This window comes from Oncorhynchus clarkii, chromosome 28 (genome assembly GCF_045791955.1).
Source record: "Oncorhynchus clarkii lewisi isolate Uvic-CL-2024 chromosome 28, UVic_Ocla_1.0, whole genome shotgun sequence".
Lineage (NCBI taxonomy): Eukaryota > Metazoa > Chordata > Actinopteri > Salmoniformes > Salmonidae > Oncorhynchus > Oncorhynchus clarkii.
The window spans coordinates 6,834,529-6,850,242 of record NC_092174.1 but is presented as its reverse complement, the minus strand read 5'-3'; the positions used below and the strand labels follow the sequence as shown (position 1 = coordinate 6,850,242).

Genomic DNA, 15,714 nt, shown 5'->3' with positions numbered 1-15,714 from the left:
TCTAAGCGTTTCTTTGGAGCGCCTAAAATCAAACTGTCAGAATTACCTTTTCAGTGTGTTAAAGCGCTTTCAGTGTTAACTTAAACCAGAGATAAAGTATGTAGAAAAGATAATGGTCCTATATATTTTTTTATAATATAATCTACACAGTCAGGAAGATTTAAAAATTGCAATATCAATGAATTTAGCGGAATGTATTTTGTGTTTACGTTTGAGCAAAAGAACACACGATTAGCCATGGCAAAATGAGTAGAATGACAGGAAATTTGGTTTGAAACTGCAGCTCTATTGAGAACTTTGAGAAAATGATCTCTACATTTCAGCCACAACGAGTGTGCGACCATGCCAGAAAAAAATCCTGAACTGCCGTCATTTCTGATTTCCATTTCGGCCAGTAACTCAACATCTGGAAAAGTTTAATAAGTGCAAAAGTTTCCCTATCAAATATAAAGTTGAGAGCTCACCGCAAATGTTTTGCAAAAGGTTTTCATGCACACTATCTGTAGTTCAACCATAGTCAACCTTGTGGAAAAACCACACCAATTTTACATGTGAACAAGTGAAGTGTTTCAAAAACACGTTTTCACAAAATCAGTATAGAATACAGAATCCTTTGTACCATAAGGAAAATACAATCAGCAAGAAAATGAATGAAGGCCCATTGTTAAATGTTTGGACTCAAATGGATACACTGTTTTATTATGGAGAAGAGGCTCTGTGATTAAATTAATTCAATTTAGAAAGAGGACAACCACTCTGAATGACTTTCAATGTGGGAATGATACAGATTAGAGAAAGGAAGCCTTTGCAAAAGTTTGGGAACCTCTGCTTTATCTTTCATAAGGCCAGAGGAGGTGCATACATTTAAAAGGAATTACAGGCACAAAAGGTCAAAGAATGCACCACTGACAAGATACAGGATCTGAAAGTGGCTTAACACAATTAACATAAGCTGTGTACTTTTTTTCTTTGTATGAATAAAAGGTTACGGATAAAGTACAAATGACTGCCTTTGCTTTCGGCACCCAAGGCAAGTCTGTATAGTAATACTAATGCTCTGAAATACCACCTCCCATCATACATAATGAGTATTGTGAGATGTGTTTATTCACTATTTATTGGACTTGCTCATTACCATCGTATCATGACCTTTACGTTGGAGTGATTTTGCTTCCCTTTACTGTTGAGAGTTCTCACCGACCTTGAAAAAAAAAACACCAGACGAATCCAGGCCATATACAGAATACAGTCTAACTTCAGCAAGAACAGACAAGGTTAGGTTAATTCAAAGCCTGTGTACACCTGAGGCAGATACAATATACAGTGGGGCAAAAAGGTATTTAGTCAGCCACCAATTGTGCAAGTTCTCCCACTTAAAAAGATGAGAGAGGCCTGTAATTTTCATCATAGGTACACTTCAACTATGACAGACAAAATGAGAATAAATAATCCAGAAAATCACATTGTAGGATTTTTAATGAAGTTATTTGCAAATGATGGTAGAAAATAAGTATTTAGTCAATAATAAAAGTTCTCTCAATACTTTGTTATATACCCTTTGTTGGCAATGAGGTCAAACGTTTTCTGTAAGTCTTCACAAGGTCTTCACACACTGTTGCTGGTATTTTGGCCCATTCCTCCATGCAGATGTCCTCTAGAGCAGTGATGTTTTGGGGCTGTTGCTGGGCAACACGGACTTTCAACTCCCTCCAAAGATTTTCTATGGGGTTGAGATCTGGAGACTGGCTAGGCCACTCCAGGACCTTGAAATGCTTCTTACGAAGCCACTCCTTCTTTACCCAGGGGGTGTGTTTGGGATCATTGTCATGCGGAAAGACCCAGCCACGTTTCATCTTCAATGCCCTTGCTGATGGAAGGAGGTTTTCACTCAAAATCTCACAATACATGGCCTCATTCATTGTTTCCTTTACACGGATCAGTCGTCCTGGTCCCTTTGCAGAAAAACAGCCCCAAATCATGATGTTTCCACCACCATGCTTCACAGTAGGTATGGTGTTCTTTGGATGCAACTCAGCATTCTTTGTCCTCCAAACACGACGAGTTGAGTTTTTACCAAAAAGTTCTATTTTGGTTTCATCTGACCATATGACATTCTCCCAATCTTCTTCTGGATCATCCAAATGCTCTCTAGCAAACTTCAGACGGGCCTGGACATGTACTGGCTTAAGCAGGGGGACACGTCTGGCACTGCAGGATTTGAGTTCCTGGTGGCGTAGTGTGTTACTGATGGTAGGCTTTGTTACTTTGGTCCCAGCTCTCTGCAGGTCATTCACTAGGTCCCCCCGTGTGGTTCTGGTATTTTTGCTCACCGTTCTTGTGATCATTTTGACCCCACGGGGTGAGATCTTGCGTGGAGCCCCAGATCGAGGGAGATTATCAGTGGTCTTGTATGTCTTCCATTTCCAAATAATTGCTCCCACAGTTGATTTCTTCAAACCAAGCTGCTTACCTCTTGCAGATTCAGTCTTCCCAGCCTGGTGCAGGTCTACAATTTTGTTTCTGGTGTTCTTTGACAGCTCTTTGGTCTTGGCCATAGTGGAGTTTGGAGTGTGACAGTTTGAGGTTGTGGACAGGTGTCTTTTATACTGATAACAAGTTCAAACAGGTGCTATTAATACAGGTAACGAGTGGAGGACAGAGGAGCCTCTTAAAGAAGTTACAGGTCTGTGAGAGCCAGAAATATTGCTTGTTTGTAGGTGACCAAATACTTATCTTCCACCATAATTTGCAAATAAATTCATTAAAAATCCTACAATGTGATTTTCTGGATTTATTTTCTAATTTTGTCTGTCAGAGTTGAAGTGTACCTATTACAGGCCTCTCTCATCTTTTTAAGTGGGAGAACTTGCACAATTGGTGGCTGACTAAATACTTTTTTGCCCCACTGTATATACAAAAGTATAAGGACACCCCTTTAAATTAGTGGGTTTGGATATTTCAGCCACATCCGTTGCTGACAAGTGTATATATATTACACAGCCATGCAATCTCCATAGACAAACATTGGCAGTAGAATGGCCTTAATGAAGTGCTCAGTGACTTCATGTGGCACTGTCATAAGATGCCACCTTTCAACAAGTAAGTTTGTCAAATTTATGCCCTACTAGAGCTTCCCTGGTCAACTGTAAGTGCTGTTATTGTGAAGTGGAAATGTCTAAGAGCAACAATGGCTCAGCCACAAAGTGGTAGGCCACACAAGCTCACAGAACAGGACCGCCAAGTGCTGAAGCGCTTAAAATCATTTGTCCTCGGTTGCAAAGGGAAATCTTAACGCTACAGCATACAATGACATTCTAGACGATTCTGCGCTTCCAACTTTGTGGCAACAGTTTGGGGAAGGCCCTGTCCTGTTTCAGCATGACAATGCCCCTGTGCACAATGCGAGGTCCATACAGAAATGGTTTGTTGAGATTGGTGTGGAAGAACTTGACTGGCCTGCACAAAGCCATGACCTCAACCCCATCCAACACCTTTGGCATGAATTGGAATGCCGACTGCGAGCCAGCCCTAATCGCCCAACATCAATGCCCAACCTCACTAATGTTAATTTGGCTGAATGGAAGCAAGTCCCCGCAGCAATGTTCCAATATCTAGTTGAAAGCCTTCCCAGATGAGTGGAGGCTGTTATAGCAGCAAAAAGGAACCAACTCCATATGAATGCCTATGATTTTGGAATGAGATGTTCGACGAGCAGGTGTCCACATACTTTTGGTAATGTAGTGCATTACCGTATGCAGGATCACAAAGCACTGATGGGGGAAGGAAGTTCAAAAAGAGGAAGGAAGTGATTTTCAATATAATAGAGGACAATGACACTGCGAGATAAGGATACAAATGCAAAGAGGAGTTGGACTGGCTAAATGGTTGCCCAGGGCTACTAACTAAGCAAGCCCTTTTAATGTGAAATAAGATGTGTGACTGCAATAATGTTTTCCGGTCTTAAACCTGCTGAGTTCTCATCTCAGGCCATTAAGTTGAGGCAGCAGGTTCTAAAGTCATTCCAGACATCACTTAACTACAATAATGGCCGTTCAGGTCCAAAGGCGAGACTGATGTATGCAACATTCAACTGTTTTACAGCCTCAAAACCAAAGCTAATGTCATAATGTCATGCTAATGTCATGAGCACAGCTTCTTGAGGGTCCTCTTGAGGGTAAGTTAGTGTGCTTTTCTTTAGGGAGATTGCTTATTCAGCGATATGATGTTCCTATGCTGGGCAACTAACAACATAGAATAAAGACGGTGTTACAACTTGAGATCTGCACACTTAACACAAATTTCCACATAAGTCACCCATTGACATCAATTAATGATTTTACATGAAAGTCTGAGTTGTGTACACTTACCTCACCTCTGAAATGGCCTGAAAGAGAATATGAAGTGAGAGGTTATCCTTGTCAGTATTTGTTGTCACACAGCTGTCAAGAAAAACAACCAAGAAAACGGTGCAGATAGATAGGGCAGCAGTATTTTGTTTTTTATGTGTTATTTCTTACATTATTAGCCCAGAATATTTTTTGTGTTATTACATACAGACAGGAAGATCTTTTGGATATCAGAGCGGCGGTAACTCACCAGCATTACGATCAGGAATACGAATTTCCCAAATCACATCCTTTGTTCGTACCCCCCCAGGGCAATTGAACTGATTCCAGAGGCTGATCCAAAACACCGCCGGCAGAGAAGAGGGATTCAGAGTGGACATCAAGTCCGAGTATATTACTCGCTAATGTTCAGTCTCTGGATAATAAAGTTGACGAGCTCACGGAGACGATTTTCTTCCAGAGAGACATCAGGGATAGTAACATACCCTGTTTTACGGAAAGATGGCTCTCTCGGGATATACCCAAAGCTCAGTTCATTGCGCAGACAGGAATACATTTGGGAAGGAAAAGGGTGGGGGTGTATGGTTCATGATTAACTACTCATGGTGTGATTGTGATAACATACAGGAACTCAAGTCCTTTTGTTCACCCGACCTAGAATACCTCACAATCAAATGCAGACTGTATTCCCCCCCAAGAGACATCTCTTTGGTTATAGTCACAGCCGTGTATATTCCCCCTCAAGCCGATACCACGACGGCCCGCAAAGAATTTCACTGGACTTTAGGCAAACTGGAAACCACATATCCTGAGGCTGCATTTACTGTAGCTGGGGATTTTAGCAAAGCAAATTTGAGGAAAACGCAACCGAAGTTCTATCAACACATTGACTGTAGTACTCGCGCTGCTAAAACACTCAACCACTGCTACTATGGGCAGATACTCAAACAGGAAGTACCAGTGCTAAGGAATATTCAACGCTGGTCTAACAAATTGGAATCCACAATTTAAGATTGTTTTGATCACGCGGACTGGGATATGTTCTGGGTAGCCTCTGATAATAACATCGGCGAACACACTGATACGGTGACTGAGTTTATCAGGAAGTGTATAGGAGATGTTGTACCCACTGTGACTATTAAAACCTACCCTAACCAGAAACCGTGGATAGATGGCAGCATTCACGCAAAACTGAAAACAGGAACCACTGCATTTAGCCATGGCAAGGTGACTAGGAATATGGCCGAATACAAACTGTGTAGTTATTCCTTCCGTAAGGCAATCAAACAGACAAAACGTCAGTACAAAGACAAAGTGGAGTCGTAATTCAACGGCTCAGACACTACACGTATGTGACAGGGTCTACAGACAATCACGGACTACAAAGGGAAAACCAGTCACGTTGCGGACACTGACTTCTTGCTTCCGGACCAGCTAAACACCTTCTTCGCCTGCTTCGAGTATAACACAGTGCTACCGACCACTGTGGGCTCTCCTTTTCCGTGGCAGATGTGAGTAAACACATTTAAGCGTATTAACCCTCACAAGGCTGCCGGCCGAGATGGCATCCTTAGCAGCATCCTCTGAGCATGCGTAGACCAGCTGGCTGGAGTGTTCATGGGCATATTCAATCTCTCCCTATCCCAGTCTGCTGTCCCCACATGCTTCAAGATGGCCACCATTGTTCCTGTACCCAAGAAAGCTAAGGTACCTGAACTAAATGACTATCGCCCCGTAGCACTCACTTCAGTAGCACTCACTACCTGACCTGACACCCTAAACCCACTTCAATTTGCTTAACGCCCCAATAGATCCACAGACGATAGATCCACAGATCCATGCAATCGCCATCGCACTGCACACTGACCTATCCCATCTGGACAAGAGGAATACCTATGTAAGAATGCTGTTCATTGATTATAGCTCAGCATTCAAAACCATAGTACCCTCCAAACTCATCATTAAGTTCGAGGTCCTGGGTCTAAACCCCAACCTGTGCAACTGGGTACTGGACTTCCTGATGGGCCGCCCCTGAGTGGTGGTGAAGGTAGGAAACAACACCTCCACTTCGCTGATCTTCAACACTTGGGCCCCACAAGGGTGTGTGCTCAGCCCCCTCCTGTACTCCCAGTTCACCCTTGATTGCGTGGCCATGCATGCCTCCAACTCAATCATCAAGTTTGCAGATGACACAACAGTAGTCGGCCTGATGACTAACAACAAGACAGCCTACAGGGAGGACATATGAGGGCCCTGGGAGTGTGGTGCCAGGAAAATAACCTTTCACTCAAAGTCAACAAAACAAAGGAGCTGATCGTGGTCTTCAGGAAATAGCAGAGGGAGCACCCCCCTATCCACATCGACGGGACCGCAGTGGAGAAGGTGTAAAGCTTAAGGTTCCTCGGTGTACACATTAATCTCAAACTGAAATGGTCCACCCACACAGACAGTGTGGTGAAGAAGGCGCAACAGTGCCTCCTCAACCTCAGGAGGCTGAAGAAATTTGGCTTGGTAACTAAATCACTCACAGATGCACTTTTACAGATGCACAATTTAGAGCATCTTGTCGGGCTGTATCACGGGCTGAGTCACGGGCTGTACCGCCTGGTACGGCAACTACACCGCCCACAACCGCAGGGTTCTCCAGAGGGTGGTGCGGTCTGCCCAACACAACACCGGGGAAAAACTACCTGCCCTCCAGGACACCTACACCTATGTCACAGGAAGGCCAAAAATATAATCAAGGCCATCATCCACCACTGCCTGTTCACCCCGCTATCATACAGAAGGCGAGGTCAGTACAGGTGCATCAAAGCTGGCACCGAGAGACTGAAAAACAGCTTCTATCTCAAGGCCATCAGACTGTTAAATAGACATCACTAGCACATTAGATGCTGCTGCCTTATAGACTTGAAATCACTGGCCAATTTAATAATGGAACACTAGTCACTTTAATAATGTTTACATATTTTGCATCACTCATCTTATATGTATATACTCTATTCGGAGGAGAAGGCTGTCGTTTTACGGTCCCCTAACCAATTGTGCTATCGTGTGTTTTTTCACGTTATTTGTAACTTATTTTGTTCATAATGTTTCTGCCACCGTCTCTTATATAAGGACAGCGATTATTCACCCAGTACTGGAAGAAGATTTTTTCTTTAACAAATCGGACACAAAGGATTTACACCAGACACAAAGAGACGGAGATATCGGGGACGTAGGTCTGGGTGCCTTGTAATGATCCGACGGCGAGTGGGTAATCTGCCTTTACCATCGGTCCCTATTGGCCAATGTACAATCATTGGATAATGAAAGAGACAAACTACGAACATGTATATCCTACCAACGGTACTTTAAAAACTGTAATATCTTATGTTTCACTGAGTCGTCTGTCGAGTTTTACGCGTTTTCGGCAAGATAGAACAGCAGTCTCTATGTATATTTGTAAACAACAGCTGGTGCATGAAATCAAAGGACGTATCAAGGTTTTGCTCGCCTGTGGAAGAGTATCCCATGATAACCTGTAGACCACACTATTTACCAGGAGAGTTTTGATCTATATTCTTCGTAGCTGTCTATTTACCACCACAAACCAATGATGGCACTAAGATCGCACTCAATTAGCTGTAAAAAAGAAAAACACTCATCCAGAAGCAGAGCCCCTAGTGGCCTGGGACTTTAGTGCAGGGAAACTTAAGTTGACCTAATTTCTACCAGCATGTTAAATGTGCAACCAGAGGGAAAACAGCTCTAGACCCCCTTTACTCCACACACAGATGCGTACAAAGCTAGCCCTCCATTTGACAAATCTGACCATAATTCTATCCTCCAGATTCCTGCTTACAAGCAAAAACTAAAGCAGGAAGCACCAGTGACTCGGTCAATAAAAAAGTGGTCAGAGGAAGAAGATGCTAAACTACAGGACTGTTTGCTAACAACAGACTGGAATATGTTCTGGGATTCTTCCGACGGCATTGAGGAGTACACCACATCAGTCACTGGCTTCATCAATAAGTGCATTGATTATGTCGTCCCCGCAGTGACTGTACGTACATATCCCAACCAGAAGCCATGGATTACAGGCAACATCCACACTGAGCTAAAGGCTAGAGCTGACGCCTTCAAGGAGCGGGACTCTAACCCGGAAGTTTATAAAAAATCCCGCTATGCCCTCCAACGAACCATCAAACAGGCAAAGTGTCAATACAGGACTAAGATTGAATCGTACTACACTGGCTCTCCGAAGCTCGTCAGATGTGGCAAGGCTTGCAAACTATTACAGACTACAAAGGGAAGCACAGCCACGAGCTGCCCAGTGACACGAGCCAACCAGATGAGCTAAATTACTTCTATGCTCGCTTCGAGGCAAGTAACACTGAAACATGCATGAGAGCGTCAGCTGTTCCAGACGACTGTGTGATCATGCTCTCTGTTGCCGATGTGAGTAAGACCTTTAAACAGGTCAACATTCACAAGGCCGTAGAGCCAGATGGATTACCAGGATGTGTACTCCCAGCATGCTCTGACCAACTGGCAAGTGTCTTCACTAACATTTTCAACCTGTCCCTGATTGAGTCTATACCACCAACATTTTTCAAGCATGTACCCAAGAACACTAAGGTCACCTGCCTAAATGACTACTGACCGTAGTACTCACGTCTGTAGCCATGAAGTGCTTTGAAAGGCTGGTCATGGCTCACATCAACACCATTATTCCAGAAACTCTAGACCCACTCCAAATTGTATACCGCCCAAACACATCCACAGATGATGCACTCTCTATTGCATTCCACACTGCCCTTTCACACCTGGACAAAAGGAACACTTATGTGAGAATGCTATTCATTGACTACAGCTTCGGGTTCAACACCATAGTGCCCTCAAAACTCATCACTAAGCTAAGGACCCTGGGACTAAACACCTCCCTCTGCAACTGGATCCTGGACTAAATGACGGGCCGCCCCAAGGTGGTATGGCACAATTCCAAACTCCAGACATGTGTGAGGGACTGAAGCAGCATCACAGAGTAGGACTGATAAAATTACTCGGAGTCACTGTTGAAGTGATTATTTCAGTAAGGATAGGTAACAACACATCCGCCACCCTGACCCTCAACACGGGGGCCCCTCAGGGGTGCATGCTCAGTCCCCTCCTGTACTCCCTGTTCACTCATGATTGCATGGCCAGGCACGACTCCAACACCATCATTAAGTTTGCTGATGACACAACAGTGGTAGGACTGTTCACCGACAACGATGAGACAGCCTATAGGGAGGAGGTCAGAGACCTGGAGCCAGGACAACAACCTCTCCCTCAACGCAATCAAGACAAAGGAGAAGATTGTGGACTAAAGGAAAAGGAGGACAGAGCCAGCCCCCATTCTCATCGACTGGGCTGTAGTGAAGCAGGTTGAGAGCTTCAAGTTCCTTGGTGTCAACATCAACAACAAACTATCATGGTCCAAACACACCAAGACAGTCATGAAGAGGGCACGACAAAGCCTATTCCCCCTCAGGAGACTGAAAAGATTTGGTATGGTTCCTCAGATCCTCAAAAGGTTCTACAGCTGCACCATCGAAAGCATCCTGGTTACATCACTGCCTGGTACGGCAATTGCTCGGCCTCTGACCGCAAGGCACTACAGAGGGTAGTGCGTACGGCCCAGTACATCACTGGGGCTAAGCTACCTGACATCCAGGACCTCTACACCAGGTGGTGTCAGAGGAAGGCCCTAAAAATTGTCAAAGACTCCAGCCACCCTAGTCATAGACTGCTCTCTCTGCTACCGCACGGCAAGCGGTACCGGAGCACCAAGTCTAGGTCCAATAGACTTCTTAACAGCTTCTACCCCCAAGCCATAAAACTCCTGAACAGCTAATCAAATGGCTACCCAGACTATTTGCATTGTCTCCCCCCTCTTTTGTGCTGCTGCTACTCTCTGTTTATTATCTATGCATAGTCACTTTAACTCCAACTACATATAGATTTTACCTCGATTAACCTGTGCCCCCGAACATTAACTCTGTACCGGTACCCTCTGTATATAGCCTCGCTATTGCTATTTTACTGCTGCTCTTTAATTATTTGTTACTTCTATTTTTATCTTAACACTTTTTTTCTTAAAACTGCATTGTTAGTTAAGGGCTTGTAAGTAAGCATTTCACTGTAAGGTTTAAACCTGTTGTATTCGGCACGTGACAAATAAAATTTGATTTGATTATTTTCTACTGTATCTTACTATATGCCGCTCTGACATTGCTCGTGTGTGTGTATTGTGTGTATTGTTGTGAAATTGGTAGATATTACTGCACTGTTGGAGCTAGAAACACGAAAGTTTCGCTACACCCGCAATAACATCTGCTAAACACGTGTATGTGACCAATAACATTTCATTTTATTTTGATTTGATGTTGCAGCAGAGCTCAGCTTAGCGAACGTTTGTGTATATGGCAAGATGCTTAACAGTATATGTGTGGGTGCTGACTACTGCAGCCTCTTGGTTTACACTATCGTAAATATTTGATACCAAACACATTTAAATTGTGTGTATACTATAAATGTGTATACTTTCTGTTTTGTTCCCCTCTAAGTGATTATTTCTTAGAAGGATGATTTATGATACATTTATGATTGTTCTTCCACTGAGTATTTTTCTGACAAGCCTGCATAAGACAAATCCTACAAGCCTGAGTGTATAACACTGAAACTGAGAAATAATCACTTCAAGAGTGACTCTGAGTAATTCCTCAGCCAGAGCCAATGGAAAATCGAGCCTTGTTGATGTCTGGGAGCAACAGTGCCCAGCGACCACACACCATGCCTCAGATTCAGATGCCAAAACTTGTCAAAGGGTTAGTAAATTGGCTCCTTGTGGAACGTACTGTTATCACTTCAGATAAGTAATGCGGAACCACTAAATGTCTCATATAGTGGGTAACTTAGTAAGCAATAAATCAAGACTAAGAGACTTGAAATGATCACAATGAAATGTCCCAGGCAAAACTCTGGGAGCTGGTGTGATGCTATGTGAGCTTCCTTTCAAGTTGGAGGCAAAAAAACTATTTAAGAAGAGAAAAAGTCAAGATAGTTCTGTGAATATAAAAAGTTTTAACAATGTCACAAGGATACCACTTATCTAACCTGAAGGGATGCACTAACAATGTTTCTGTATGAAATTAAGTTGTAAATATTTTATGATACTGCCCATAGCTCTACCGAAAAGCACCCTTTTTTTGTTTTAGAAGTAAGCCGTTGAAGAGAAGAAAATAACAATTTTCTGTCCATTTCAACTTAATTTCCCAAAAAATGAATGAATTAAACCATGCAGGAGTATCACTAAACATAATTGTTTTATGAAAAATGCATCTGTATTTAATAGGCCTAAACGATGGTTGTATTCTGTTGTTCGCCATGGCTCACCGCCACTGCCAAACCAGTGTGGAAAAGCTTTTTAATGGAACATGCATTGTTTAGCAAAATTCAATTGAAAAAAAAATGGATTCATGATACAAAGTCGGATGTGCCATTTTTAGATTTTAGCCCACTGAATGTCTCTGCACTGCCTGCATCTCTTAAGGGGCAGATGGAAAATCAACACGTACAGTATATATCTTCGTGACAACATGTCTTATGGGCTGACATTCCAGCTTTTATAATGTGTGGTCAAAGGAGAGGGACTAGTATTGGGTGTGATTGGGGCAGTTAAAACTGGTTTGGATGTACAATACTGGGTTGAAACATGACATTTTATTGGTGCCAATGGGTATTAATGCAGGTCTGGACACATTTGCCAGTGGTGTTTTAAACAGGCTTATGGAGACTATTAAAAAGAGCTATAGCTGCTAAATGCTGTTGTATAAAGATAGCAGAGAGCCTGAGATGTTATAAAAAGAGGATATGCACTGGTTCTGGCCTAGAACAACCCAAGCAGCCCACATATGGCCAGTTTCAATAAACTTGTGTTTATATCGGGAAAAAGATCACAGGAACATTGGTGATTCTTTCTTTACAGCCTATTGAGGCTTGGTTGGATGGACTAATGCACTTTGGACAGTTTAATGTGCAAGGCAGCAATTGAGCGGGGCTTCGGGCAATTAGGAGAGATTAGGAGGGTGCCCAACTCCAAAAACAACAGTAAAAACCACACAAAGAGGCAGACCGATATCTCTGAATAAGCCCCAGTGGAGTATTTACATAACCTTCATGATCTAACACTCAGACAACTTAACTCATGAGAAGCCAATATGGCACAATTCCAAACTCCAGACATCTGTGAGGGACTGAAGCAGCATCACAGAGTAGGACTGATAAAATTACTCGGAGTCACTGTTGAAGTGATTATTTCAGTTAGCTTGAAATCACATGAAATTAAGTCATTGGTATCCTGAATCTCTGGTACAGTGTAAAGCCTAGTGTTTATGATCTGAACACATAACTAAACTCTTTTCTGTAACACTTTTTAAATGCGTCAAGGGATTTAGAATTTCAATGAAAACATGTCATAGTGTTTTTAGATCGTAAACACCAGAACATGTTTATTCGCTGTAACACTTTTTAAACACATTAACACGTTTATATTCACAATGTGCTTCGGTTTAAAACACTAAACACTGGGAGTGTTGTTTTTACACTGTGGGGTGTAAAATACGTATTTTCATATTTCCCAGCGTGCCTTTTGAGTGAATGAGAGAGATACCCACCAATGACTGTGTTTGTTAGTGACAGAGACCTGGTTGTTGCATTACATAAATTATACTCCTGAAGCTTTCACCAAGTGACTGCCTTAGTGAATTTGTTTCAATTAAAAGTAAACCCTTTATGGCAACATCTTATACATTACATAATGCCTTTAGTTATGGCCTAGTTCATCAGACCTGCATGTCACAATACGCTGGTTTGTGAAGTGAGGGAGGATATTCAAGAATTTTAATATTTTATCACACTCAACCTGTACCCTGAATGACTACTATGGTGATGGAATTAATAAACAAGACTAGCTAACAGATTGGATTAGTTTAGAAAAATGTCAGTTATTTATCTTTGTATAGATTCATTAATTAATCAATGTGCATGAGGAAATGAAATAGATATTAAAACAAACTATTCTAAAAATCTCCCTGCAACAAAGCATACTGGGAAAAATTATGAGGCCCCTCCTACATCTTTTTCACTCTGAGTTAACAGAAATACATTTAACAAGGTGTAACAAGGAGTAATAACACCACTCAATTAAAAATATGCATTAAATTAAATGTCATGTTCAGTTGTGCTGAAATGTAGGTAAGGTGACAGACATTCCTAACACTGAACTGAATAAAAGACATGGAAGGTCACATACATTTCTAATGATTAGATGCACTCAAAACAGGATGATAGGAAAGTAAACACTTGTGTTTCAAATCGAAACGCTCAGGAGATATAGATGTCCTCCTGATTGGAACTGACTGGAAAAGGCTGACTATCATGATTAATTCTGTATTCTGAACGCCTGTGTTAAAGATGAGAATACTAGCAAATCAAAATACCTAATGTGCCTAAATGCCTAATGTTTAATAAGTTTTAAACATTGACGTTTTGGTTATAAACGTGTCAGATGTCATGGTTTTACACTATAGGCATCGGACCATATCACTGCATGGTTTATCAGTAAATAGACAGCTATAAATCCACACACACCGCCACAGTTGATTGTGACTAAAGCTCTTGAAGCATCTCCCGTGCAATACAATTGTATCTATACTCTCATTCTTGGCGAGGAAGCCTATGGTGAGTCTATCTTCGACTTTACAATTTTGCACTCTTGCTACAGTCTCCCAACAAAAAATGTGACAGACAGCACACTGTTGTTAAAACAATCTGGTCTTTGAAAGGACATGATAGCCGACCTGTTGGTGCCCTCACATGCATTTCATTATCATTTTAAGACCGCATATGAATCGTGTGAAAACTATTATATTTTAACAGACTAAATAACCAATTTGACTCACAACACAGTCGGGCGTGCACTTTAAACACTAATGAAGACTAAACAAAATGTCTAAACACTGTAAATAAGATTAGTTTTTGATGCCAGAGCTATTTTCATGTAGCCTACCTACAGTGAACACCATAATGCAGTTTAATCAAGCAGAGATAATGTTTAACTAGCCTGATTTAATGTGTATGACAAGATATATATATTTATATATATATATATATATATATATATATATATATATATATATATATATATATATAATTTTTTTTTTTTTACATCTATCACATTATCTATCACAAATGAGTCAGAGACTTCAGAAGGGTATGTCGAAACAAGATATTAATTGATGATATATGGAAGTTTAAATAGAAAGAACCCATCATTCATCTAGACCTGCATGCTACGGTTGGAACTGATGACTATCGATATGCAATTGTGATATTCAAATTAAACCATCAAAAAAAGAATACCAAGCATATCCCCTCTACGCATTGTGCTGGCCAGATTCCAAAAGCGCACACCACATCGAGGATAGCCTATATCTATTTTACAACCACATTTGAAACATAACCAAACGCTAATAATGAAGCAACTCTGTAGTACACTTACCAAATAGTGAATTGGCAAAGCCGTACCATACACATCCACTTTTTCCTATGAGCCATCTTCCTTGCGTACTTGCCGCGAAACTGAACGGAGTGCCCACCACACACACAAGCAGATCGCTGAAGGAAATGTTAATTAGTAGCAGGTTGATAGGCGAGCGCAGCACCTTGTAGCGGCAGAAGAGGACGAGAACCAGGAGGTTGTTGAGGAATCCGAAGGTACCAATAAAGCCCAAACACACAGCGACTATCAGGTTCCCGGTCGGGCTTAGGGTGGTGCGGTATGACGCTTCCAGATTCCTGTCTCCAGCACCCGCACACTGCGCGCCATTGGTCCTCATGCAGCCGCCGAGGCTCACGTTGGGCACAATCATCGCAATCCGTTTTCTCAGCACAAGCGTGTGGTTGGCATTTTTAGGAGGGACGAAAAATGTGGGATTCTGAGTTAAAATCCATTAAGGTTGATTGCAGAGAAACGTTTTGCTTTGAATAATTTGTTTTCCAAATTTATAACTTTGTTTCCCAGTTCATGGTTTAAAACCAGAACAAAGTTTGATAAGGCTGTGCTCCACCATGTGGTAGTTAAAATCCACACACCGCAGGACTAGACTCTCTCCGTCTGTGTTGATATTATTGTACTACTTTCACAGATGACGTGAGCGCCTTGGAACTGAGCATTTTGTATTCGCAGGGGGTCCAAATGACCTGAAAATGCAGTGAGGGTTAAAAGGCCAACGCAGATGAAAGCGAGCGAAAAGAAGTTATACTGCGGCTGCCTGACCTC

The 15,714-nt window shown here is 42.0% G+C and overlaps 1 protein-coding gene across 1 annotated transcript in view; it reads right to left on the bottom strand.

Moving 5' to 3' along the window:
* LOC139387554 (pinopsin-like) overlaps positions 1–15,304 on the bottom strand; it is a 97,657-nt gene extending 82,353 nt beyond the window's left edge. The window contains exon 1 of the mRNA XM_071133882.1: positions 14,935–15,304. Coding sequence (XP_070989983.1) covers positions 14,935–15,304 — 370 coding nt within the window. The remainder of the gene's footprint in view (positions 1–14,934) is intronic.
* Positions 15,305–15,714: the final 410 nt, after the last annotated feature.